The sequence below is a fragment of the Gobio gobio genome (assembly GCF_949357685.1).
Source record: "Gobio gobio genome assembly, chromosome: 19".
NCBI lineage: Eukaryota > Metazoa > Chordata > Actinopteri > Cypriniformes > Gobionidae > Gobio > Gobio gobio.
The window spans coordinates 34,836,219-34,862,704 of NC_137112.1; the positions used below are offsets into that span (position 1 = coordinate 34,836,219).

A 26,486-nucleotide genomic window follows, 5' to 3' on the forward strand; every position below is an offset into this window, starting at 1 on the left:
CCATATTCCCTTCCTTGATTACTTACACTGCTTTAATCGCTTATATAATATTCCTTCATTTGTTTTTCCATCCATCCTTCTGTCCCTTCTTTCATTGTTTCCACTGCTTTTATCCATTATAATATTTCCTTCCTTAATTTTTCCATCCATCCATCCATTCCTCCTTCAGTCCTTCCTTCCTTCTGTTCCTCCCTCCATTCATTTTCCCTTCTTTCATTACTTCCACTGCTTCTGTCCATCCATTCTAACTTTTTCCTTCCTTCTTTTTCCTCCTTTAGATAGATGGATTTTTCCATTAATCAATCAATCCATCCATCCACCCATCCTTCTGTCCCTTCTTTCAGTGTTTCCACTGCTTTTATCCATTATAACATTTCCTTCCTTAATTTTTCCATCCATCCATCCATCCTTTCATCCATTCCTCCTTCAGTCCTTCCTTCCTTCTGTCCCTCCCTCCATTCATTTTCCCTTCTTTAATTACTTCCACTGCTTCTGTCCATCCATTCTAACTTTTTCCTTCCTTCTTTTTCCTCCTTTAGATAGATGGATTTTTCCATTAATCAATCCATCCATCCATCCATCCACCCACCCATCCTTCTGTCCCTTCTTTCATTGTTTCCACTGCTTTTATCCATTATAACATTTCCTTCCTTAATTTTTCCATCCATCCATCCATCCTTTCATCCATTCCTCCTTCAGTCCTTCCTTCCTTCTGTCCCTCCCTCCATTCATTTCCCCTTCTTTCATTACTTCCACTGCTTCTGTCCATCCATTCTAACTTTTTCCTTCCTTCTTTTTCCTCCTTTAGATAGATGGATTTTCCCATTAATCGATCCATCCATCCATCCATCCATCCATCCACCCACCCATCCATCCTTCATCTATTATCTTCTATCCATTCTTCCTTCTGTCACTTTTTCATCCATTTTTTCTTCCTACCTACCTTAATACCTACCATTTTTCGTTCCTTCCTTCCTCTATTTCCTTCTTTCCTTCCATCCATCTTTCATTTCTTCTTACTTTCTCCCTTCTTTTCCATCCATCCATCCATCCCATTTTCTCTATTCTATTTCAGCTCAGAGCTTGTCATCAGAAACACAGGTTTTACGGAACCAAGGTAGGACATCTTCAGTATGATCCCCTATACATTTTCATGTCCTTTATTCATGGTATTCACACTGATATTCTCAATAATTCACAGCTCTTCAGATGGCCTGCGTCCTCAGCAACTGGATCGTGAAACCAAGATGATTGGTCGTGGCCTTTTGAAAACTGATGACGAGAACGGAGACGAAGATGATGACAATGACTATGATGATGATTATGACTTTGCAGATATTGAATGTGGCAATGTGACATTCACTCCCATTTTGAGGTGCGTTTCATTACCTTTTAGTGTTTTACATTACAGTACACCATTATGAAGCCTATTGTATTCTTTTGCAGTGTAATATTACATATTGCATCACTAAAAATTGCCCTTCATGTAATTCCCATATTTGAAATATAATCTGAGAATGTAATTTTGTAGTTTGATGAATAAGACTGACTCACAGCTTTGTTGATGTGTGTAGCCGTTGCAGGGCCCTAGCAAAGCATGAGCTTGCCATCACACCTAAAGTGAAGTCTTTCCAGGTAAAGCAATCCAATGATGAAAACATACCTATTTCATATACAAATAATTGTTTTGATGAGAATCTACCAGGGTAAAGTCTTCTATTTCACTCTTTTTCTCCTCAGGTGAATGTAAATGTGATTGAAGCTCAGAAACTGGTAGGGGTGAACATCAACCCAGCAGTGTATGTGACTATTGGGGATGAGAAAAGGCACACAGCTACTCAGAAGTCTACCAATTGTCCATTTTACAATGAGGTAACTGCTTGCAAAGAACTCAGCTTTAAGGCCAGTTTACACCAAGAGCAATAACTAAAATGATAACGATTAAGATATAGTTCTAATCAGTCCACATCACGACTATAACGATAACGTCACAGAGAAATTATACTGTTGGAATCACTTTCAGAATGATTTTTTCCAGCTGATGAACAATAAAAACATTGACAGCCAATCAGAATCCACCCTGCACCCCGCTGGTGTGGATGCTAATATAGGCCTTTACGCATCTAAAGGTTTGAGCATTTCTCTGATTGTTTTGTTTCTCTATTTTTGTCTTTCAGAACTTCATGTTTGAATTTCAAGAGACACAAGATGTGCTCTTTGATAAAGTGATTAAAATTTCCGTAAGTATTCCCAGAGACACTTAGAGACATGCAAACATATTAAGAAAGGTTTAAAGGGAGATTACATACATTTATTACATATTTATCAGCTAAAGTGGTTTTAATGCACAAATATTTTGCCTGTAATAACTGATAAAAATTTGCATGCTAATTCTGCTTAATCTGACCCTTAAGAATTATTTATTTGGTGGAACTGAATATAGTCAGGTTCAGTCAATCATATTACCGGTAATAATTTTTGACATGAATTAAAGGTATACTATGTAAATTTTGGCCCTCTAGCAGTTAAAAAAACCTGCATGCATTTTGCGGAAGAACATGTTTTGGTTGTGCTTCGGCTCTATGTTACAGTGCGGATGAATAATGTTTGTGGCACCTGTGTTTAGATGGAAAGGATCTCAAGATGACCTATTATGCAATTTACCTGTTCAATAAAATAACCTACTCACCTGTTGAGTTATAAATACAGCATCTCTGCGTCAACATTTTAACACCCCTTAGTTATCGCAATCTCTGAAAAGCCAAGCCAATGTTGATTCTTGTTTTATTACGAGCTCTGTTGCATTCTCTTTTTGCCAGCAGACTCTGTTCTGTGTGTGTTTTTTTTAAACCTGGAGGTTTTATATTTAGCTCACCCCATGTCAACCTTTCTTGCTCGTTGTGACAACTAACTTATGCCACTCCCACACCATATATGCATCAAAGTAGCCGGAGCAACTGTTCTCCATTTACGAATATGATGAGACATGCACGGGCGAGTGATGTAGGGTGAATTCAGGGTGATTGGGACACATTTTCCAAGTCATCTCAATGGCAAAAAGTGACCCAACCACCCTGAAATCACCCTATGTATGCAATATCCTGCAAAAACCATCCAGCTAGTTGTAAAATTTAAACACTTAGTGAATCACCATACACTCTAAAAAAAAAGGTTCTGTATGGCACCAAAAATGGTTCTTGGCTCGTAATCATAGGGGAACCTTTTTTAGTGCTATATAGCACCAATTTTGGTGCTTCAGTGGTTCTTCAGCGGTTCTTCAGAGGTGCTATATAGCACCTTAGTCAAAGAACCGGTGAAGAACCTCTGAAGAACCGCTGAAGGAACCACTGAAGCACCAAAATTGGTGCTATACAGCACTAAAAAATGTTCCCCTATGATTACGAGCCAAGAACCATTTTTGGTGCCATATAGAACCTTTTTTTTTGAGAGTGTAGTGAATCAAGGTAAAACAAAAACACATTTTGGAAGAAGGATTGATGATGTATTGACAAAATAGTTAATTGGGAAAAAATAAAGTTACATAGTGTACCTTTAAGGTAAAATATATATTATCATATTTTTGTCATTTGACACAATATTGGATGTATCATGGCTATTTTCTTAATTTTTTTCTTATATTTTAGGTGGTTCATAAGAAAATCCTTGCCTTTTTGATGAACCACATAGGAACCTTTAAGATCGACATCAGCACAGTGCATCAGCAGCCAGGTAGCATGACACTTTAACATTAAAGAGGCTTTATGTATGAATTTTCATGTTTTAATCGCATTTTATTGACAATGCATGAACAGCTTGGAACAAAACTTAAAAAATGAGACCTTCTCTGACTTCCTAGGTTGACTATGAATGCCGACTGATTAATATGTGAAGGACTCAGGCTATTTTTGACAAGAAAATCAAAAGAATGTGACGTTTATGCGCACTCCCGAAAGCCTATCTTCCGTTCTATGACACATGAAACGAATGCTTATGTTCACAATAATCCAGAAAGAGCTATTCTGTACTGTAACGGCATTGTGTCATGCAAATAAAAGGGATTTATTCAGATCTGTAGTCTCAAGTAAAGCCTTCTTTATCAAACTATCATAACAGTGTAATTTTAATGACCTCATCTGTTGACATGATGCAAACATATCCACATCACTGCATCGCTATACTTATTTTGTTATTGAGAGAAAAGCATGCAGCACATATTTACATATTCACTCTCAGCAGTGTGGACATCGTCTGTCGCTTATACCAATGTTTCTGAATTCTACATATATCCCCTTTAATATTTATATAAACCCAGCTTAAAAAACTATAAATGCTGTTTGCAATCTTTGATATACACAGCCAAAGTGAACAATAAAGGCTTAGAGTTCATCGCATTGGTAACACGATAATAACATTCTCTAGACATTTTAATGGTGATAATTAACTCATCACTGGTGCTGAAAAGGAATGATTATAGGTCTACTTAGAAACTGCAACATTGATCATTACAACAACTTAACACAGCCAATATATCTCACAGATCACCGTTTCTACCAGAAATGGGCTCCGCTTACTGACCCAAAAGATACCCGCTCGGGAATTAAAGGCTATGTGAAGTGCACAGTGAGTGTGGTAATGAAAGGAGACCCTATGGGCATGGTCAGCCTGGCACCAGCTGGCAGCCAGAATGATGACATTGAAAAGTAAGAGCTTGCCTTATGTTACATGACAGTTCTCCTCTTATGAACCCATCCCCCCTGAAAGAAACATTAATATTAGATGTTTGGTTCTTTGGTCATTGGCATCAATGTGTTCAGTAGATACTCTTCGGCATCTGAAACCTAATATTTTTTGGTACATTTTCATGTGACATGTAGGAACCTTCTCCTTCCAAAGAGGATGCCATCAGAACGTCCTTGGGCAAAGTTTGTCCTGAAGATCTTCAGAGCTGAAGGCCTACCCAGCATGAACTCTGGTTTCATGGGGAAGATAATGAGAGACAAGAAGGTTTTCCTTGACCCTTATGTTCAGGTCACGTTCGCAGGACAGCAGGTGATTTTCTTTCCATCCAACTTTGAATGAGACATTTTGTTCAGAGTATTTCTAACAAGAATTTAAAGTCTTTCTCACGATATGTTTGCTTAAAATCGTTCTTTGACATATGCCTTGACTACTATTTAAACAGTCAAATAATCTAAAAAATATATATATTTTCCTTATAATGTTCTGGTTTCATTTTTAAATTGATTTCCACACACGTATCTTATGAAAAATAACACTTTTGTCAAAGGACACACACACATACACAACCTGACAGTGCTTTTGTTTGTTAAATGGGCTGAGGTGCGTCAGTATTTGAACTGTTCTCTGAATCTTGCCACACAGGGTGTTGGCAAACATTTCAGCTCAAAATAAATTGCTCTGATGTCAGAGCTTGTCTTATGTAAAAAAAAAGAAGAAAAAAAGAAAAAAAAAAGTGGATTCAGGAGCCAAACCTAAACTCCCTGTTCCCGTCAAACAAAGGCATTCGTCTACACACAGTTTTTTAATACATTCAGTCATTTCTTAAATATAGTAGAATGCTTAAAAAAATGCATTAAAGAATGCAAATTCATGAAAATTATTGTTTACATGTTTGATAGGGGGAAACGTCAGTAGGAAGCAACACCAATGCTCCTGAGTGGAATGAACAGATATCCTTCATTGAGCAGTTTCCACCTCTTGCTCGGCGGATCAAAATCCAGATCCTTGATGATGCCAACATTGGAGATGTGGCTGTGGCAACACACTTCCTGGACCTTCTTCAAATCTCCAATCCCAACCGAAATGGTCAGATTAAATAGAGAGTCTACCCAAAAAAAAAACACGATATATATATATATATATATATATATATATATATATATATATATATATATATATATATATATATATATATATAAAGAGAGAGAGAGTAAGAGAGAGAGTAAGAGAGTAAGAGAGAGAGTAATATATATATATATATATATATATATATATATATATATATATATATATATATATATATATATATATATATATATATATATATATATATATATATATATATATATATATATATATATATATATATATAGGGGGGGACAGCCATTTGGTGTCCAAAACCATAGTGGACATTATTGAGTGCACTCATTCAATCCCACATTGCGCCGCAATAACGAGGGTACAGCTGATGTACACACAATGGCTGTCCGACTTCACACACTCATTTTCATTCACTCCTTCAAGTGAAATCTATTTGTGGAATAGTGAATGAGGGTTTAGGGGGTGATTTTGGATTCAGCCTTACTCTCTCTCTCTTTATTTAGTCATATGCAAAGCATGCTTGGAACTAACAAGCCCAGCCCAGTTTCAGTTAATGCAACACAAATCATTCATGTAATCTCAACACAAACGGATTAAGTAAACTTAAATTTTACATATATTTAAGTGTTTTGAACACAATCAAATTAAGTTAGGACAAAATGTATAGCAATTGTGTTGATTTAGCTCATTTTAACTAAGCAATTTGAACACCAGGCAAAAATATTTTTTCTTTGTATCCGCATCCTCGTTTTATCATTTGGGTACCTATGGGGCGCCGTTTGTAAAGCGGCTCACGCTGAAAATAACAGCAACATTTTGACACATTTAGCTTCAACAATGTTTAAAAAACTGGTATGAATTTTTGGCGGTCACTTTTTTAGCACATTTACAACAATATTTGTCAACTTAGAGATATTTTAAATAGTTAAATCTAAATGTTAAATGTTAAATCTAAATGTTAATTGTTAAATCTAAATGTTAAATCTAAATCTAAATGTTAAATCTAAATCTAAATGTTATATCTAAATGTTAAATCTAAATCTAAATGTTAAATCTAAATCTAAATGTTAAATCTAAATGTTAAATCTAAATCTAAATGCTAAATCTAAATCTAAATGTTAAATCTAAATCTAAATGTTAAATCTAAATCTAAATGTTAAATCTAAATGCTAAATCTAAATGTTACATCTAAATCTAAATGTAAAATCTAAATGTTAAATCTAAATTTTAAAACCGGTTATCTGCATTCTGAATTTGCATATTAGTTAAATATTTAGTTTCACCCGAAACATTTAGATTCAACATTTATATTTAGATTTAACATTTAGATTTAACATTTAGATTTAGATTTTGTATTTAGATTTAACATTTAGATTTTACATTTAGATTTAGATGTAACATTTAGATTTAACGTTTAGATTTAACATTTAGATTTAGCATTTAGATTTAGATTCAACATTTAGATTTAGATTTAACATTTAGATTTAGATTTAACATTTAGATTTAGCATTTAGATTTAGCATTTAGATTTAACATTTAGATTTAACTATTTAAAATATCTCTAAGTTGATAAATATTGTTGTAAATGTGCTAAAAAAGTGACCCCCAAAAATTCATACCAGTTTTTTAAACATTGTTTGAAGCTAAATGTGTCAAAATGTTGCTGTTATTTTCAGCGTGAGCCGCTTTACAAACGGCGCCCCATAGGTACCTTCTGGTTTTTTACTCCTTGTTCAACAACTTCAACTTCATTATACATTCTGCAACCTACTCCCTGTCTTTCCTCCATCAGGTTTCAATCCCACTTTTGGCCCAGCTTGGGTCAATCTCTACGGCTCTCCTCAAAACTCCACGCTGAGAGACATCCACAGGGCTCTTAATGAAGGTCTGAGTGAAGGGATTTTCTACAGGGGCAGAATGCTGCTCTCACTGAGTGTGGAGGTTTATTCCTCCCCTACATCTGTGGTGACGGAGAGTAAGACTGTTGTTAATGTGAAGAGCACAATCAGCAGGCTTAATCTTAAACGCAAGAGCAGAAAGTCCAAGGAGAAGAAAGCGGCAGGCAAAGAAGGTAGTAAAAAAAATCAATTCCACTGAAATAAATATATACACACTGTAATCATTTATGGATTATGAATGGTGTGCAATTTCTGTGCCCCTGGTGGCACTAAAAGCAATCTGTTTATTTGAGCATTCTAAATTGTCAAGACATAACGAAATTATCTCTTGGGGGCTTGGGGCGGGGCTATCTGTTTGTCCAACCAATTTCAGATGGCAGGAATGTCTGTTTGTCACTAGTGCTGCAGAAATTACAACTTTTAATATCGATATGTAATGTAAACTTTATTTACATATTGGAATTATCCATTCATACGCACAAACATGTATCAAAGATGCTCTAGCATTGTAATCATGACTAGAGGATGATTTTATTTAGCACTACAGAGTCCCAGTGGGCCAGTCGAGGAATCTGAAGATGTTGGCGCTGAGGTACCAGTTGCCGTCACAGTGGAAGTGGAAGAGGTTCACCCTCTTCCTGAGGTCAGTGACCAAGTTTGCCTGGTAGGAAAAGATAAACAGTCTACCATGTAGTATTTCAGATTATACTGTACAACAGCTAGTTGTGATCTTTGAATTTCATTGGCCGGGTGGTGTTGCAAGACAACACCCCAACAGGCTACTTGGAGATTTTTCAGTTACTTGTTATGGCAGGAGAAGTTCTTTATGAGTGAGTCAACAAATCATTGACTCAATTGATTCTTTCAAAACTGATTCATTTGGGGGAAAAACAAAGTAGCTGTCTTTATGAGTGAGTCATTGTATCATTCACTCACTGTTATTTCAAAACACTGAATAGTTCAGGAATTATTTGCCACTACTTGGAGACGTGCAACGGTTTTCCTCCTTTGACTTTGTTTGGAACAATTAGCAGAGGAAAAATAGACAAACCAATATTGTGTCTAAAATATTCTTGTTTACTGAACTGTTGTATAAAAGCAATATCACTATTGTTACATATATGTACAGTATTACATTTAATCGACATTGTATGTTTTTTCCTAATGCAGAATTTCACTGGAGAGAAGGATGAATTTTTGTTGTTTGCGTCCTTCTTTGAAGTTACAATGATAGATCCTTCTATTGGTACCAAACCTGTCACCTTTGAGCTCTCTATAGGTAAGACTGGACTTTTTAACATCATAATGTCATATCCCGTGCCACTTAATATAAACAGCTATTTGAGTACAAGCCACTCATACTACAGTGCACTTCACAGCTTATTGAAATTGGTTATAGTAGTATTATTTACTATTATAGTATTTATTCATATTTTGAATTTTGCAATAAATTGCTTTTATTTTTATATTTTCAGTATTTTCAGTTTTAGAATTTGTGTTATTTGCTTTGACATTTTTATTTGTTTTTTGTTTTTTAAATATATCTGTATAGCTTTAATTTATATTTACTATTTAAATACTTTTAGTGCTTTAACTTAAATTTATTTTATTTCAGCTAGATTTATAGCAACATTTCTTAAGTTATAGGTTTTATCTGATATTCATATTTTATTTTATTTCAGCTTTATTTCAATTAATGAAAAATATTTTTATATAGTTGTACTTAACAAGAATAACTCTGCTTTACAGGGAACTATGGGAAAACGGCAGACGTGAAGTCCAGCAAGAGTGGTAGTCAGGAGAATCTGGCTGAGGACACACAGCCGCTGCTGGAATCAGATGATGAGCAGGAGAGAGATCAAATTCTGAACCCTGGGCCTCAAGACAAATCCGTCACGGCGCCCAGGAGACCACAGCCCACGGAATATGACAGGTGAAATGACATCCTCAAGGATGACAGCTTATCGTGGATTGCAGTGGGATTATGGAGGAATAACTGAAAACGTCAATATTTTTCTCATTCAGATCATTTAGTTGCATTCCCTTGTTCCGAGAGAAACCATGCATCTTCGTGTGGAGCAACTTTGAAGATCACACCTTCCGATTCCACAACAGCAACTGGTTGTCTAAGATGGCTGACCGGCTGGCAAGTGCTACAGAGCAGATATTGAATACTTTAATTAGCAGAATTACAAATATGACGATTTAAAATTCAAAGTTTTTCCCCTCATTAAATTCAGAATGCATCCATTTCACTTCATTGTTGGAATTATCTAAATTTGAATTATGTTCTATGTTCTTCAAGGAGTATGGCATTGATGAAGTGGAGATGCTTTTGAAAAGATCAAAAATCAAGGCTAAAGAACGTTTGGTGGATGTTGTGCTGGAATTCTTTTCCACTTGCAAGTAGGACACATTTGCATGACTATTGTATTGAGTCCATTTCGCTTATTGTAGCTGTTTCTTACATAGCACATTATGGATAAAACCATAAAACTTGTTCTCATCGGCTCTCAGGCAGTACATCAGTAACTTAGACAGGAAGAGGAATACTCGCCAAAACACCCTGGATAAGTGCCGTGTGGGGCTCATCAAAAGGAACATTGTAAGTAAACTGTATTGATTTTGGTATTATGGATATGGTGTAGTAGCACTAACAGTCATATGAATTTCTTTATTTCACAGGTGTTGCTGGCCAAACAGACCCTGAGAATCAAAAAGAGAGTCACCAGAAATACAGTTAAAGACAGACTAGCAGATCTCAAGAATATCACAAAGAGGCTCCGCTTTCTGGCTCTAGAAGTAAAATACAAGATATCTTAATGTCTTAATGTTTACCTTATATACCTATATATATATATAAATATATATATACACCAGCAGAACTGTATATAAGTGTGTTTGTGTTCTCATACGTCAGCCTCAGAGCACACTGCCTGATGTGTTTTTATGGATGCTGAGTGGAGGAAGGCGAGTGGCCTATGCCAGGATCCCAGCACCCTCCATCCTCTTCTCACTGGTGGAAGAGGAGAAGGGTAAAGACTGCGGGAAAATCACTGCAGTGTACATGAAGGTGAATTCCTAAATCAACCTTTTGTTCTGTCCAAAGCAATTTATTACTAGTTTCCTAAAATAAAACTGGCACAAAATAGTTTTTTTGGATTTCTTTAACCTCAGAAGAAAAAATGCTCCTCAGTGAAATGTTTTTGAGTGATTTTGTTGGTGTTGTTTTCCCAAAAAGTGACTTACTTTTTATACTTTTCATTTTGTAGACCCCTGGAGGGCCAGTGGGGGAAATCTTTGCCAAACTGGAAGTCTATATGTGGCTTGGTATCACAAAGTACGCAAAAAACTGTGTCACTAGCCTTCCAGCAGAGTTTAGACCCATTTATGAAGAGGCGACATCTGGCACATTGATTCCCCGTAACATGCCTCCTACCAAATTAGCAGTGGAAGGTACTTTAGCCAATACAAACATCTCTGATATTCTCCATAATTTGTCTCAGGCTGCTTTGAAAACCAATAGACTTCCATTTGAATGACATTTGGATTCACTTTCATGAAAAGTACCATCCCTCCCTTGTCCTTTCATCCAGACAGTCGTTATTTCCAGTTGCGTGCTCACATTTATCAGGCGCGTGGCATCATTGCAGCTGATGACAATGGACTGTCCGACCCCTTCGCCAAGGTTGTGTTCAACACTCAGTGTCAGGTCACACGGGTGAGTCTCATTTATTAACACATTAATTAATTGTGTTCTGTCCTCAATAAAAAGCAATGGATATGAAAAGCACTATAGGATGAAAACGAACTTTTGTTCAGTTCCCAAGAGATGTATTGGTCATTTATGACAGGTCCATTAAGTCTAATAGGATCTGAATGGGCATATAAATGAATCATTCTTTCTGTATTGATTGCAACTTTGTGTCTAAAGATTGTATCGTTTGTAGGTGATGGAAGAAACTCTGTCCCCGACATGGTGTGAGTTACTCTTCTATGACCAGGTTCTGATGGAGGGCAATAAGGACGAGTACAGAGAAGACCCTCCTGTGGTCATCATCAACATCTATGACTACAACAAACTAGTGAATGATACTTTTCAATGCATTCGAATATTTTGAAATACTATAATCTGTGAATCACCTGTAAATGCCAAGCAAAAGATGCAAAAACATTTTGCTAAACAAGAGCATAGATTTGGTTTTTAACACTGAACATGTTTTTATTTACATTTAGTTACATTCTTATTTCGGTTGTTCATGTTTAGGAAGTGTATTTATATGTATGAATAGTCTGCAATACTCTCTATATATGATAACTGGATGTCAGACTATAATATTTATTATATAGTATAATTAATTTATGTGTTGTATGTTTCAATGTTACAACAGGGCAGTCCACAAGCCCTTGGTCGTGCATTTGCAAAGCCAGAGCTGAAGTTTGTGGAAGAGCCATATAAAAAGCCCCAGCTGCAGTTTTTTGAGATCACAAAAGGCAAGAGCAAAGCTGGTGAAATTTTGGCTGCTCTTGAGCTAATCGAGTTGGATTACTCAAGCTTTGGAGAGGTGGGACCCCTGTTTTTTCCCCATTAATTTCACTGGAAAAGAAAGTGAATAGAGAATCTTGCTTTGCACTCTCATAGACATGACTAAAAGCATTAATTTGTATGTTAGAGAATAGCTTTATTCAGTTGAATGGATAAAAAGGGATGCACACACACACACACACACACACACACACACACACACACACACACACACACACACACACACACACACACACACACACACACACACACACACACACACACACACACACACACACACACACACACACACACACACACACACACACACACACACACACACACACACACACACACACACACACACACACACACACACACACACACACACACACACACACACACACACACACACACACACACATTTTCAATTTAAAATTGTATTTATTTCTGTAATGGCAAAGCTGAATTTTCAGTAGCCATTACTCCAGTCTAAATTATTATAATATGCTGATTTGGTTTTCAAGAAAATTATTATTATTATCAGTTTTGAAAACAGTTGTGCTGCTTAATGCATAAACCATAATAGGCCTATATATTTTTAAGGATTCTTTGCTGGATAGAATGTTCTAAAGAGCAGCATTTATTTGAAATAGAATCTTTTGCAGTATTACAAATGTCTTCTCTGTCAATTATGATCAATTTAACACATAGTCCTAGCTAAAAAAAAATATGACTGACCCCAAACTTTTGAATAGTAGTGTACACCGATCAGGCATAACATTATGTAATAATAACACTAATTATCTCTTCATCACGGCACTTTTTGTTAGTGTGAAAAGACGACTTGTAGACAATCCTCCACCTCTAAAAGAAAGTGTCAAAGTAAGTCTTTTAAATGTCATGTATGTGTGCTCTGAATCCATTTCAGCCAGCTCTGCCACTGGATGTTGACCCCAAAGAGCCACAGTACATTGAAGAAGAACGCCATTATATCATTCCTGAGGGAGTGCGACCCGTGCTGAGGAAATACAGAATTGAGGTACAACCTTGAACAGAAATAAACTGAATCAAAGTCACAAGCGTTGTATTTAACATCAACATTTAAAGATCTGAAATGCTCAAGAACAAATCGATTTAGCACATAAAACAGATGTGTTCATAAATCAATCTCCAAGAGAGCGTTTACAAAAGCAGAAAGTGGTGACCTACTGCTACACGTTTGCCAGCTGACTGGTTTGGTGCGTGCGCTACAGTGTTTTGAACTCAAACCCTTAAACGGCAGGTGCTGTACTGGGGCCTGAGGGACCTGAAAAGGGTCAACCTCTTTGAAGTGGAGCGCCCTCAAGTGAGGATGGAGTGTGCGGGCCAGATGATCGAGTCGGAGGAAATTCAGAGCTACAAGCTGAACCCAAACTTCAATGATGTGGTTAAACACTTTGATGTTGTAAGACTCCCTCTTATTAAAGTATTAGACCTTATCTTAAGAGCTGTGTTAAGAACTTACTGGCCATACAAGCTTTGATCACATATCCTGTTTCAGAAGTACAAAGAAAAGCTGGTGAGATTCTGGCTGCTCTTTTAATTTGATAGTCTGATGTCTTGCTCAGAATGATTCATTGCACAATATGTAGTCAATACATGTCTGTATAAGTTGTAGGTTTTTATTTGCGATTGCTTGGTGATGCCTTTTGCAAAAACCAATGCAGTAATTTGACATTTAACAGCTTATTAAATATTTAAGCATTTTAAACATGCAACGTATTAAACATTTGATGAAGATGATTTAAAACGAATCAACTACTGCATACTTGTATTATCACAATTGCACAATATCTCATAACTGGTCATGTGTCCTCAGGAACTTCCAGAGCTTGTCTACCTGCATCCTCCTCTTACTATCTTCATTATGGAGCAGAGGGCGTTTGGGAGGCTGGTCCTGGTGGGAACTCACGTGGTTCAAAACCTTGTGCAATTTGGGCCCAGGGACCAGGAGGAGTGGAAAGATGAGGAGGAGGAGCCTGAGGGTATGGAACCTTCTATAGCTCATATGTTTCTGGTTTAAAGGCCAAAATACAAGCATCTGCTGTCCTGATATGTGTACATAAATATTTTACATTTAAAAGTCATATGCTGTACAAAAACAGGATGGCATGAAACTTTGAACCACACTCTTATGTTGCTCTAGTTTAAGGTACATATTCTGGTTAATTTTATTTATGTTTTCTTGAAAATGGAGAGGATAGAGCGGTTATTGATTAAAAAAAGTGCAGATTCATTCAATCAACTCAGGATTTTCCATTTATTTTTTGACAACAACACAGAATTACTTACAATGAATTGCAAAATATAGCAGCACTTTCACTCGTCTATATGTGCTCATTTGTGACCCTGGACCACAAAACCACTAATAAGGGTCATTTTTTTTATAATTGAGATTTATACATCATCTGAAAGCTGAATAAATAAGCTTTCCATTGATATATGGTTTGTTAGGAGAGGACAACTATTTGAAAATCTGGAATCTGAGGGTGCAAAAACATCTAAATATTGAGAAAATCGCCTTTAAATTTGTCCAAATGAAGTCCTTAGCAATGCATATTGCTACTAATAATAATTTTTGTATATATTTACGGTAGGAAATTTACAAAATATCTTCATGGAACATGGTCTTTATTTAATATCCTAATGATTTTTGGCATAAAAGAAAAATCCATAATTTTGACCCATACAATGTATTGTTGGTTATTGCCACAAATATACCTGCACAACTTATGACTAGTTATGTGGCCCAGGGTCACATTTTGTAATGTTTGTAAAGTGAAATTTTTTTTTCAGAACAACCGCTTTTTCGCACTCATAATTATATTAATTTCTACCTGAAAAATAAAGAATGTTTTAAATAAGGTGTTTAAATGATCCACAATTCCCCTTTTTAAATTATGCACATACTACTTCTCAAAACTTTGGGGACAGTAAGATTTTTTTCAAAATAAATTAATACCTTTATTCAGCAAGGATGCGTTAAATTGATCAAGTGACAGTAAATATATTTATAATATAATTTCTATTTAAAATACATTTAATTCATCAAAGAATCCTGAAAAACAATGTATCATGGTTTCCTGAGAACCAATTCAACATAATCCAAAGAATTCGGCTTTGTCATCACAGGAATAAATTACATATTAAATATATTAAAATAGAAAACAGCAACATTTATGTAAGTTGTAATAATGTTGTCACAATATTACTGTTTTTACTGTATTCTGATAAAATAAATGCAGCCATGTGAGCATAAAAGACTTAAAAAACATTAAAAAAATTGCACTGACCTCAAACTTTTTTAACTGTAGAGTACATAATTGGAGGATGACCACATTTTCATTAAAATAGTACCTACGCATCTAAACATGGTGATTGACGTCGGCTGCCTTTTTAATATGGCAAATTCCTAAACATTCTCTCATAATTTTAGAGAAAAAGCCTCCCAAGAAGACCACTCCACTAACCACGGTGATTAACATGGATTTGGGAGGACTTGCATTGAAGCATAGCAAAATTCCTGTCAACCCTCTTAACTTAGTCACAGTAAGTTCCACTCTCCTTATTTTTCAGTCCATAAGAATGACCACTTTCTTCAATGTTCCTCAAATTTCTACTCACCATATGTGCAAAACGGTTCAAAATTATATCTGCCATCTTCCACCAGTTTTTTAGAGGTTTTGCAAACACTTTTATGGTCATGGGGTATCTAGTCTGGGTGCGATGACGTTAGTTGGCTGCTTTGGGATGTTTGAAATAGCTCCTAATGAGTACTTAGCGCACATGTTTTTAACCATCCACAGTTTGCAGTTATTAAATTGTGAAGCCCTTTGCACCCATTAACCTGTTGATTATGGTGTGAATCTGCTGGTTTGTTGAGCGCAGTGAAGTGTGTTCCTGTGGCAGTTTGAGCTCCTGCTGTTAGATCACTCTGATTAATTGGCCAGCCACTGCATAGCCAAGACCCCTGCTGACATCCAAATGGGAGGCTTTCAATCATGAGTGTGTGTGTGTGGGTTTGGCTTTTTAAAATCTGTGTTCATGGTTAGAGCGTTAAGGGCTGTTCACAAATTTAAACCCATGGAAGGACATGAAGGTGAGTAAATGACAGAATTTAAATTTTAAAATAAATCTATTTGTGCAAACTACATTTTCAGTCTCCAATCAAAAAGGTGATGAAAAAAGAGGAGGAGTTAGAGGAGGAGCCACCAGAAAAGGAGGAGCTTGATTGGTGGTCAAAATATTATGCGTCACTGGCTGACCTCGAAAAACAGGTGATAACTGATTTTGATAATAGGTTGTTTTAAATTGTGTGCCTTATTGTTTTCTTCAACATGTAAAAGTCTTGTGTCTCTTCTTCAGGAGGAGAAAGAGGATGACCTGGAAGATGGGCAAGATGGAGGTATTATAAATTCGAAGCATGATTGCTATAAATGCTCAAAATGGCCTCAAAATGTATATGGACATGCTTAAAATTGATTGTCAAATGATTTACATAACAAAATACCAAAAACTGGTTACTCTGCTAGGACACCTGTGTGACTCTGAAGGTAAATGACTTCATACATGCACTAAAATCAGCTATGGACTGATTAAAAAAGTGACATTTTAAAGGTCTAGTATAATTTGTTTGCACTTTACAGATGCCACTTGGTTTGAGCTTTCTAATGTGATGACATTCATACATTTAACTGTGGCCTAAGTGACCACATACTCCACTTTGACTGAATGTATTTCAAAGCATCAATGTAATGTCCCATTTTGCAGATGGAGCACCACTGACCATATCTGCGCTAGAGGCAGAGGATGATGAGGCTGTGATCGAAATAGAGCCTCCTGCTCCAAAGAGGAAGAACATTTCCATCTTACAGGTTTGACATATTCTTCAAACTGCAGAAACATTTCAATGTGTTTACATGATTTTGTTTCCGTTCTTAGACCAACTAAAACAGTTTGCAGTACACATTTTCTGCCTTTTTTAATTCATTCCCCAGCTTTACAAGTCTGAACTGGAAAATGAATTTAGTCAGTTCATGGATTGGTTGCACATATTTCCTGTCTACAAAGGCAAATCCAGCCTGGATGATGAAGAGGAAGATGAAAGTACGAGATATATGGGTAAATATAAGGTGAGATATGAAATATGAGGCAAGCTCTCATGCCTTACTTCAACAATGTGACAGCAAGCATGAAGGAAGTTGAGGATTAGAGATTAAACCAGAGCTGTGCTCCATTGCAGGGATCATTTCTGATTTACCCCATCTCTCCCGAAGACGAGGACGCAGACTGTCAGATCACCAATGCGACTCCCAAAAATGTACCCATCAAAGTCCTTGTGAGGGTGTATGTAGTAAAAGTGAGTATCAGTTATAAAAAACTTTTTTTTATTTTTAGATTTTAGATTGTTTAAAAGTGTATATTTTAGATTTCTTTTAAAGTCCATATGAAACGGAAATTCATCCTATGTATTTTCTAAATGCATGTTGATATGCATATTGCATATTGATCTTATTATGAACATTTTATCCATTCATGTTTATATACATGGATTTTAATAGGCAAATGCTTAAGAGTCAATGATTGGATCATAATTGCAGTGATTATTAGGTTTTTAGCATGTTATATGTTTGGCAACAGTTCTTCTAACCCTAATTGATGGAGTGTGTAGCTTTTCATTTCTTAAACAACCATGTAGGAAGACACATCATGGCCATATTCCAGGATGACAATGTCAAGATTGATCAGGCTCAAACTGTAAAAGAATGGTTGGGAGGGGGCATGAAGAATCATTTTCACACATGAATTGAGTCCAGACCTTAAATTCATTGAAAGTCTTTGGGATGTGCTGGAGGAGACTTTACAGAGTGCTTAACTCTTGCATTGTCAATAAAAGATCTTGACCAAAAATTGATTCACCTCTTGATGGAAATAAATGTTACAATGTTATTTCCACCAAGAGGTGCACCAAACATACTAGAAGCACAATAATCACTGCTATAATGTTCCAACTATTGACTTTTGAATAGTAGTGTACACTGATCAGGCATAACATTATGACCACCGATGAAGTGAATAATACGGATTCTCTCTTCATCATGGCACCTGTAAGTGGGTGGGATATATTAGGCAGCAAGTGAGCATTGTGTCCTCAAAGTTGATGTGTTAGCAGCAGGACAAATGGGCAAGCGTAAGGATTTGAGTGAGTTTGACAAGGGCCAAATTGTGATGGCTAGACGACTGGGTCAGAGCATTTCCAAAACTGCAGCTCTTATGGGGTGTTCCCGGTCTGCAGTGGTCAGTATCTATCAAAAGTGGTCCAAGGAAGGAACAGTGGTGAACCGGTGTGGGGAGCGAAGGCTGGCCGGTGTGGTCCGATCAAAGAGACGAGCTACTGTAGCTCAAATTGATCAAGTAGTTAATGCTGGTTCTGATAGTAAGGTGTCAGAATACACAGTGCACCACAGTTTGTATTGTATATATTGACCTGAATTTTTTTAATTAAAATGTCGATCTTTTGGTGAACCGGCTGACGTCTTTCTGGTGATGTGTGCTGGTGTTATCTAATAATTTTGTGATAAATCCCACCCCTTTCTAACAATCATCTACAAGCTCACATCTAGATCTGCCACCATCCAATCAACAACCGATTCATAGAATTAAAGGGTTAGTTCACCCAAAAATGAAAATTATGTCATTAATTACTCACCCTCATGTCGTTCGACACCCGTAAGACCTCCGTTCATCTTCGGAACACAAATGAAGATATTTTTGTTGAAAGCTGATGGCTGAGAAAGGCTTCAGATAGGCCTCCATTGGCATTCAGTACATTTACACTCACAAGACCCATAAAAGGCACTTAAGACGTCGTTACAAAGTCCATCTCACCACAGTGGCTCTACAGTAATTTTACGATGCGATGACAATAGTTTTTGTGCGCAAAAAAAAAATCAAAATAACGCCTTTATCCAACTTGTTCTTGTCTTCCGTGTGTGCCTCCACGACGCATGCGCGAGAATATTACGCAGATCCGGCGTTCGGACACATGACCCAGAAGCGATTTGTTTACAAGCAGAGGAAGACGCGTGTATCTAAGCTGTTGGATTCTACATTGATCGTGCTTTAGGTCTCGGCGTAGTTCTCAAAATGGGACTAAAGTGTGCATTCCATGGATTCCGAACACCGGCGCTACGTCATATTCTTGCGCATGCGTCGTGGAGGCACACACGGAAGACAAGAAGAGGTTGAATAAAGTCGTAATTTTGAATTTTTTTTGCGCACAAAAACTATTGTCGTCGCTTCGTAAAATTATTGTAGAGCCACTGTGGTGAGATAGACTTTGTAACGACGTTTTAAGTGCCTTTTATGGGTCTTGTGAGTGTAAATGTACTGAATGCCAATGGAGGCCTATCTGAAGCCTTTCTCAGCCATCAGCTTTCAACAAAAATATCTTCATTTGTGTTCCGAAGTTGAACGGAGGTCTAACAGGTGTCGAACGACATGAGGGTGAGTAATTAATGACAGAATTTTCATTTTTGGGTGAACTAACCCTTTAAGTCTCACCCTCCATTTCTATCTTTTCCGATAATCTGTTCCACTATGCTGTGTCACAATACAGAAAAAAAGATCTGTCGCTACTTCCGTAACATGGCAACCTTTTAAATTTTGCAGTTTAATAGTTCTGCATGTATCACAATTATATACACGTTGCATGCATCCCGATGGTGCAGTCTTTTCCCTCACGTCTCTCTGTATTTTCTGTTCATTTACCCAAATTAACTGTTTATGCTTTTCCTTGTGAACCCTAAGGCAACCAATCTGGCACCCACAGACCCAAATGGGAAGGCAGACCCCTATGTGGTGGTAAAGGTTGGCAAGCAGCAAATGGACAGCAAAGATCGCTACATTCCCAAACAACTGAACCCAGTGTTTGGAGAGTAAGTGCCGTCTATTCACAACATGAATGGGTGAAACTACAGCGCTCAGTACGCTGGCTGAAAGAATAGAAGCTCCGCCTTTAAGTTTTAAGAATAAATAGCATTCGTTGAGGATTTGCCTGTATTTTTTACTCACATGCACATTGGCATCTGAAAACTATAATAGTGTATGATATCATTGTCAGATTTGTTTACTGATTTGATGTGCTGCGCCCTCGTCTCCCCACAGAGTGTTCGAGCTGACCGTGTCCTTCCCTTTGGAGACAGAGCTCACGCTGTATGTGTTTGACCATGACCTTGTGGGCTCTGATGACCTGATTGGCGAGACCCGCGTGGACCTGGAGAACCGTTTCTTCAGCCGCCACCGTGCCGGGTGTGGCCTGGCCATTCATTATGATAAGTGGGTAATGGCTTTAGCCTCTGATGATGATGGTGATAATGATGATTATAATGATGATTAGCATTATTATCTTTGTCGTGACCACTACTGTCGTTGTCATTATTGTCTTCATCATCATCCGAATTTCTGAAAGCTCACCGACTGCTTTAAAGCTCACATTTGGAGAGCTCTCAGTTGATTGTTTGCAGCTGCAGCGTTTTAGACTGAGACAAATCATGCCGTTTTTTGGCCTGATTTTCATTTGACTCTCTACAGGTTAAATCAGATTAGACTGTCTTGTGATTTCAGGGATGGCTATAATAAATGGAGAGATGCCAAGAAACCCACTGCGATATTATTGGAGCTCTGCCGCAAAAATGGGATTCCATCTCCAGAGTACCGGGAGTCTGAAATTAAAGTTCTCAACAAGATCTTCAAAGTTCCCATTGAGGCTTTTCCAGAAGGTGGAAATTACATTTTTATTCATTTAAAATAAAGGTTATAAAGCACCTTCATCTAATACAAAAATAAACAGTTTCCCTGTTTTCTGAAAGAAAATTTGAGTTTGGCTCAAAACAGATATAGGGGCTATAAATCAAACATTCACATCCTTTTATTGTTTTACGACATTAAACCCTATATTTGCCTTTTTATACTGATCACGCACACACACACACACACACACACACACACACACACACACACACACACACACACACACACACACACACACACACACACACACACACACACACACACACACACACACACACACACACACACACACACACACACACACACACACACACACACACACACACACACACACACATATATAATAAAATCTTTATTCATTAAAGGGTTAGTTCACCCAAAAATGAAAATTCTGTCATTAATTACTTACCCTCATGTCGTTCGACACCCGTTAGACCTCCGTTGATCTTCGGAACACAAATGAAGATATTTTAGTTGAAATCTGATGGCTCTGAAAGGCCTCCATTGGCACAATGGCACTTTACACTCTCAAGACCCTTAAAAGGTACTAAAGACGTCGTTACAAAGTCCATCTCACTACAGTGGTTCTATAATAACTTTATGAATTGGCGAGAATAGTTTTTGTGCGCAAAAAAACACGGCATCATCAAGCTTCGAAGCGTTATGAATCAGTGAGTCGAATCAGCAGTTTGGATCGCCAAATTTCAGCAGTTTGGCGGTTTGACACGCGATCCGAATCATGATTCGACTCACTGATTCATAACGCTTCGAAGCTTGATGATGCCGTGTTTTGAAATCGTCATCACTATATAAGTCGTTATTTAGGGTTTTTTTGCACACAAAAACTATTCTCGCCGATTCATAAAGTTATTATAGAACCACTGTAGTGAGATGGACTTTGTAACAACGTCTTTAGTACCTTTTAAGGGTCTTGAGAGTGAACCATGCATTGTGCCAATGGAGGCCTTTCAGAGCCATCAGATTTCAACTAAAATATCTTCATTTGTGTTCCGAAGATCAACGGAGGTCTTACGGGTGTCGGACGACATGAGGGTAAGTAATTAATGACAGAATTTTAATTTTGGGTGAACTAACCCTTTAATAAAATATATGGTGCATTTGCATATTTAGTCAATGCACCCATAAACACCATGTTGGATGTATCAGTTTATGAATAACAGATTATTAATATGAGACTTGGGTGCTGCAGAATTGCTTAAGAAGAATAAGAAGACAGAGGAAGACTACGCAGAGCTGGATGAGCATAAAGCTCTGAGTGTCCTCCAGCGCTGGAAGGAGATGAGAGAGTTCTGTGAGGGAGCGTGTCCTCTGGTTCCTGAGCATGTGGAGGTCCGCTCACTGCTTAGCGCGGAAAAGCCAGGTCTTCCTCAGGTCAGACTCCATCACACACAATTACTAGTTAGCCTGGATTAAATCTTCACTTACACTATTCAAAGTTGGAGCTGTTGTTAGTAATGTAGTGTTCATGTACCGAAGTTTGAGTCGTTGATCTGATATTCTCCAATTAAAGATGTATTTCATAAAGTCAAATTACTATGTAGTTGCGAAATAATCTCTTATGTCTTTGCCTTTCACCTGACAGGGTTATGTTCACATGTGGATTGACATGTTTCCTGTAGATGTACCTCCACCACCACCTATTAATATCAAACCTAGACTTCCAGAGAGGTAATCAAGATATCACATTAAACTGAATACAATATATATATACACACACACACACACACACCAATCAGGCATAATATTATGACCACTGACAGTTGAAGTGAATAACACTGATTATCTCTTCATCACGGTTCCTGTTAGTGGGTGCGATATTTTATGGCAGCAAATTAACATTATAACCAGAAAGGTGATGTGTTAGGAAAAATGGACAAGTGTAAGAATTTGAGTGACGACTGGGTGAGAGCATCTCCAGATCTCCAGGTGTTCCCGGTCTGCAGTGGTCAGTAGGTATCAAAAGTGGTCCAAGGAAGGAAAAGTGGTGAACCGGCGGCAGGGTCATGGGCGGCTAAGGCCCATTGATGCACGTAGGGAGCGAAGGCTGGCCCGTGTGGTCCGATCAAACAGACGAGTTACACAAATTGCTCAAGAAGTTAATGCTGGTTCTAATAGAAAGGTGTCAGAATACACAGTACGTCGCAGTTTGTTGAGTATGGGGCTGCATAGCCGCAGGCCAGTCAGGGTGCCCATGCTGACCCCTGTTCACCGCCTAAAGTGCCAACAATGGGCACGTAAGCATCAGAACTGGACCATGGAGCAATAGAAGAAGGTGGCCTGGTCTGACAAGCGCTTTCAGCAGGATAATGCGCCCTGCCGCAAAGCAAAAATGGTTCAGGAATGGTTTGAGGAGCACAACAACGAGTTTGAGGTGTTGACTGGACCTCCAAATTCCCCAGATCTCAATACAATCGAGCATCTGTGGAATGTGCTGAACAAACAACTCTGATCTATGGAGGCCCCACCTCACAACTTACAGGACTTAAAGGATCTGCTGCTAACATCTTAGTGCCAGATACCCACAGCACACCTTCAGGGGTCTAGTGGAGTCCATGCCTCGACGGGTTAGGGCTGTTTTGGCAGTAAAAGGGGGACCAACACAATATTAGGTCATAATGTTATGCCTGATCGGTGTATATATATATATATATATATATATATATATAGTGGCTCTTAGTGAGCATGACCATTTTGATGTCATGTTCAAACCTCACCAAAAAGACTAAATATAGAGAATTAAAGAAGATTCCTTCCTACATCTCTCTCAAGAATAATCAGTCTGCTCTTTTAATTTTTTACATCTTGTTGGTTATATTTGTGTAATGAGAGAGTATTTAACCCTCTGTCTCTAGTTATCAACTGCGTGTGATCATCTGGAATACTGACGATGTTGTACTGGATGATGTCAATCCTTTCACTGGAGAGCCATCAAGTGACATCTATGTTAAAGGGTCAGGATGCACAAGAAAATAAACGAAAGCTTCTTTGATACCACGTTACAGTTCTCATATAAAATTCAATAACTATATTCTATAAAAAACTAACACTGCCGTTCAAAGGTTTGGGGTCAGTAGATGTATGTTTGTTTTGAATTTTATTTATGTGCATTGCATTCACCAGCTGGATTAAAGGTCTGGATGATGAGAAACAGGAGACAGACGTGCATTTTAATTCCCTCACTGGTGAAGGCAACTTCAACTGGCGCTTTGTCTTCCACTTTGACTATCTTCCAACGGAGAAGGAGGTCATCTACAAGAAGAAGGAGTCCCTGTTCGCCCTCGAGGAGACTGAGTTCCGCCAGCCGGCTGTTCTGGTGCTACAGGTCTGGGATTATGACCGCATCGGTTCCAATGACTTCTTGGGTTAGTGGTTTTAGTCACTGGTCATGTATGAAATCTACTTACATTTTCTTGTTAGTCAGTAAAAACAGGAATTCCTTTCCAACTGTTGTGGCTAGGATCCATAGAGTTGCGTCTCAGCGATATGGTCCGTGCTGCAAAATCATCAGAGCAATGCAGCATCACAATGGCCAAAGACAAGGCTGGCCCTCGCTTCTCCATCTTCCGCAGCAAGAGGATGAAGGGCTGGTGGCCGCTTATCAAACTAAAGAGCCAGGAGGACATCGAGAGAGAGGAGAGAGAGGCAGAAGAAGAGAAGAAAAACAAGAAGAAGAAGAAAAAGAAGTCCAGCAAGCGTAGCAGCATGAAACCAGAAGATCTGCAATTTGTGGACAACAGTGGAAACACCTTCCTCTTAATGGTACAAGCACTTCTTTAATGCACCAACATTGTGTACAATGAATGTAGTAACACACTTGTTCACGTTGTAAAGGTAGACTCAAACCCTTCGTTCATTTCTGTGGTTTGCAGGGTAAAGTAGAGGCAGAGTTCCACTTAGTGACAGCTGAAGAAGCAGAGAAGAACCCTGTGGGAAAAGCACGCAAAGAACCCGAACCTCTGGACAAACCAAAGTAAGGGCCTAAAATGCATTTATATAATTTCAAGTTTGCATCTTTTTATTTGAGTTGTGTGCTTGCTAAAATGTGCTACATAAATACGTTTTTGTCCCCTTAAGCCGCCCTAAGACTTCCTTCAACTGGTTTGTGAATCCCTTGAAGACCTTTGTGTACTTCATCTGGAAGAAGTACAAGAAGTACATCATTGCTTTGATCATTCTGGTTATCCTGGGGGTGTTCCTCTTCCTCATCCTCTACACTATGCCTTCACACATCAGCCAGCTTATTGTTAATGGATGAGAAGGTGGAAATGCACATAAACAGAAATGCATGGATCGACAGGGGAAATAATGATACTCGTGTACATAGCCATTGTTTTATTGTAATAGGAAAGACATATGCTGTAATCTCTAGAATAACACTTTAACAATACAAACAATTGCCTGTCAATAAATTCAGTGCAATTTAATGTTTTATGATTCAATGTACACTACTGTTCAAACATTTGGAGTCAGTAAGAAATTAATACTTTCATTTATCAAGCATTGATCAAAAAAGACTTTGTTACAGAAGATTTCTATTGATTCTCTATTTCAAAGAATCCTGGAAAAAACCATCACGGTTTCCACAAAAATATTAAACAACACAACTGTTATATTGATAATAATAAGAAATGTTGAGCACCAAGTCAGCATATTAAAATAATTTCTGAAGGATCATCATGACACCAAAGACTGTAATGATGCTGAAAATTAAGCTTTGTCATCACAGGAATACATACAATTTTAAAATATATAAAAAAATAGTTCAATTGTAATACTATTTTACATTCACAACATTGCAGTTTTACGGTATTTTTGATCAAATAAATACAGCCTTGGTGAGCATAAGAGACTTCAAAACCATAAAAAAGTTTTTACACACCCCAAGCTTTTGAACTGCCTTTTAATGTAATAATTTTAAAGCTGCAGTCCGTAACTTTTTGCGCTCTATAGCGGTTAATAAACAGAACTGCATGCGTCTAGCGGAAGAACATTGCAGCCGGAGCTACTTCTCTCTGTTTATGTCTATGGCAAGTCACGCAGGGACTGTGCTCCTCCGCAGCGGTTCCTACCAGACCGGCCTGAAATAGTCCCAATATAAACACTTATTATAAGTGTACCATAAGGATTCAGGGTAAGACAAAAACACGGTTTGGAAAATGGATTCATGTTGTACATTCTCATTATATAATTTTTGTATATCTTGAACACAAAAAGAGTTACGACAGCAGCTTCAATACATATATTTTAATATATTCTGGAAATGTTTCAACAATGAACTGTTAATGATATTACAGGTTGTTTAAGAAAACCTTGTAAATTGCATAAATAAATGATCTTGTAATGAACTG

General features: G+C 37.6%; 1 protein-coding gene across 1 annotated transcript in view; it reads left to right on the forward strand.

The window, feature by feature from the left end:
- The window catches only part of fer1l4 (fer-1 like family member 4), a gene marked incomplete at its 5' end in the record, with an annotated part of 31,209 nt that extends 4,723 nt beyond the window's left edge, over window positions 1-26,486 (forward strand). Inside the window, 41 exons of the mRNA XM_079844751.1 lie at window positions 1,076-1,117; window positions 1,202-1,375; window positions 1,575-1,635; window positions 1,741-1,872; window positions 2,178-2,240; window positions 3,645-3,729; window positions 4,538-4,700; window positions 4,875-5,049; window positions 5,640-5,826; window positions 7,634-7,912; window positions 8,279-8,382; window positions 8,910-9,018; window positions 9,489-9,672; window positions 9,765-9,885; window positions 10,045-10,145; window positions 10,257-10,344; window positions 10,425-10,541; window positions 10,660-10,812; window positions 11,012-11,195; window positions 11,336-11,460; window positions 11,690-11,824; window positions 12,131-12,304; window positions 13,196-13,306; window positions 13,550-13,711; window positions 14,126-14,291; window positions 15,743-15,855; window positions 16,467-16,583; window positions 16,672-16,711; window positions 17,077-17,180; window positions 17,304-17,438; window positions 17,549-17,665; window positions 20,116-20,243; window positions 20,473-20,643; window positions 20,932-21,086; window positions 22,328-22,509; window positions 22,721-22,806; window positions 23,991-24,089; window positions 24,259-24,500; window positions 24,596-24,897; window positions 25,008-25,108; window positions 25,213-26,486. Of these exons, the coding sequence (XP_079700877.1) occupies window positions 1,076-1,117; window positions 1,202-1,375; window positions 1,575-1,635; window positions 1,741-1,872; window positions 2,178-2,240; window positions 3,645-3,729; window positions 4,538-4,700; window positions 4,875-5,049; window positions 5,640-5,826; window positions 7,634-7,912; window positions 8,279-8,382; window positions 8,910-9,018; window positions 9,489-9,672; window positions 9,765-9,885; window positions 10,045-10,145; window positions 10,257-10,344; window positions 10,425-10,541; window positions 10,660-10,812; window positions 11,012-11,195; window positions 11,336-11,460; window positions 11,690-11,824; window positions 12,131-12,304; window positions 13,196-13,306; window positions 13,550-13,711; window positions 14,126-14,291; window positions 15,743-15,855; window positions 16,467-16,583; window positions 16,672-16,711; window positions 17,077-17,180; window positions 17,304-17,438; window positions 17,549-17,665; window positions 20,116-20,243; window positions 20,473-20,643; window positions 20,932-21,086; window positions 22,328-22,509; window positions 22,721-22,806; window positions 23,991-24,089; window positions 24,259-24,500; window positions 24,596-24,897; window positions 25,008-25,108; window positions 25,213-25,393 (5,668 nt within the window). The 3' untranslated portion in view covers window positions 25,394-26,486. The remainder of the gene's footprint in view (window positions 1-1,075; window positions 1,118-1,201; window positions 1,376-1,574; window positions 1,636-1,740; window positions 1,873-2,177; window positions 2,241-3,644; window positions 3,730-4,537; window positions 4,701-4,874; window positions 5,050-5,639; window positions 5,827-7,633; window positions 7,913-8,278; window positions 8,383-8,909; window positions 9,019-9,488; window positions 9,673-9,764; window positions 9,886-10,044; window positions 10,146-10,256; window positions 10,345-10,424; window positions 10,542-10,659; window positions 10,813-11,011; window positions 11,196-11,335; window positions 11,461-11,689; window positions 11,825-12,130; window positions 12,305-13,195; window positions 13,307-13,549; window positions 13,712-14,125; window positions 14,292-15,742; window positions 15,856-16,466; window positions 16,584-16,671; window positions 16,712-17,076; window positions 17,181-17,303; window positions 17,439-17,548; window positions 17,666-20,115; window positions 20,244-20,472; window positions 20,644-20,931; window positions 21,087-22,327; window positions 22,510-22,720; window positions 22,807-23,990; window positions 24,090-24,258; window positions 24,501-24,595; window positions 24,898-25,007; window positions 25,109-25,212) is intronic.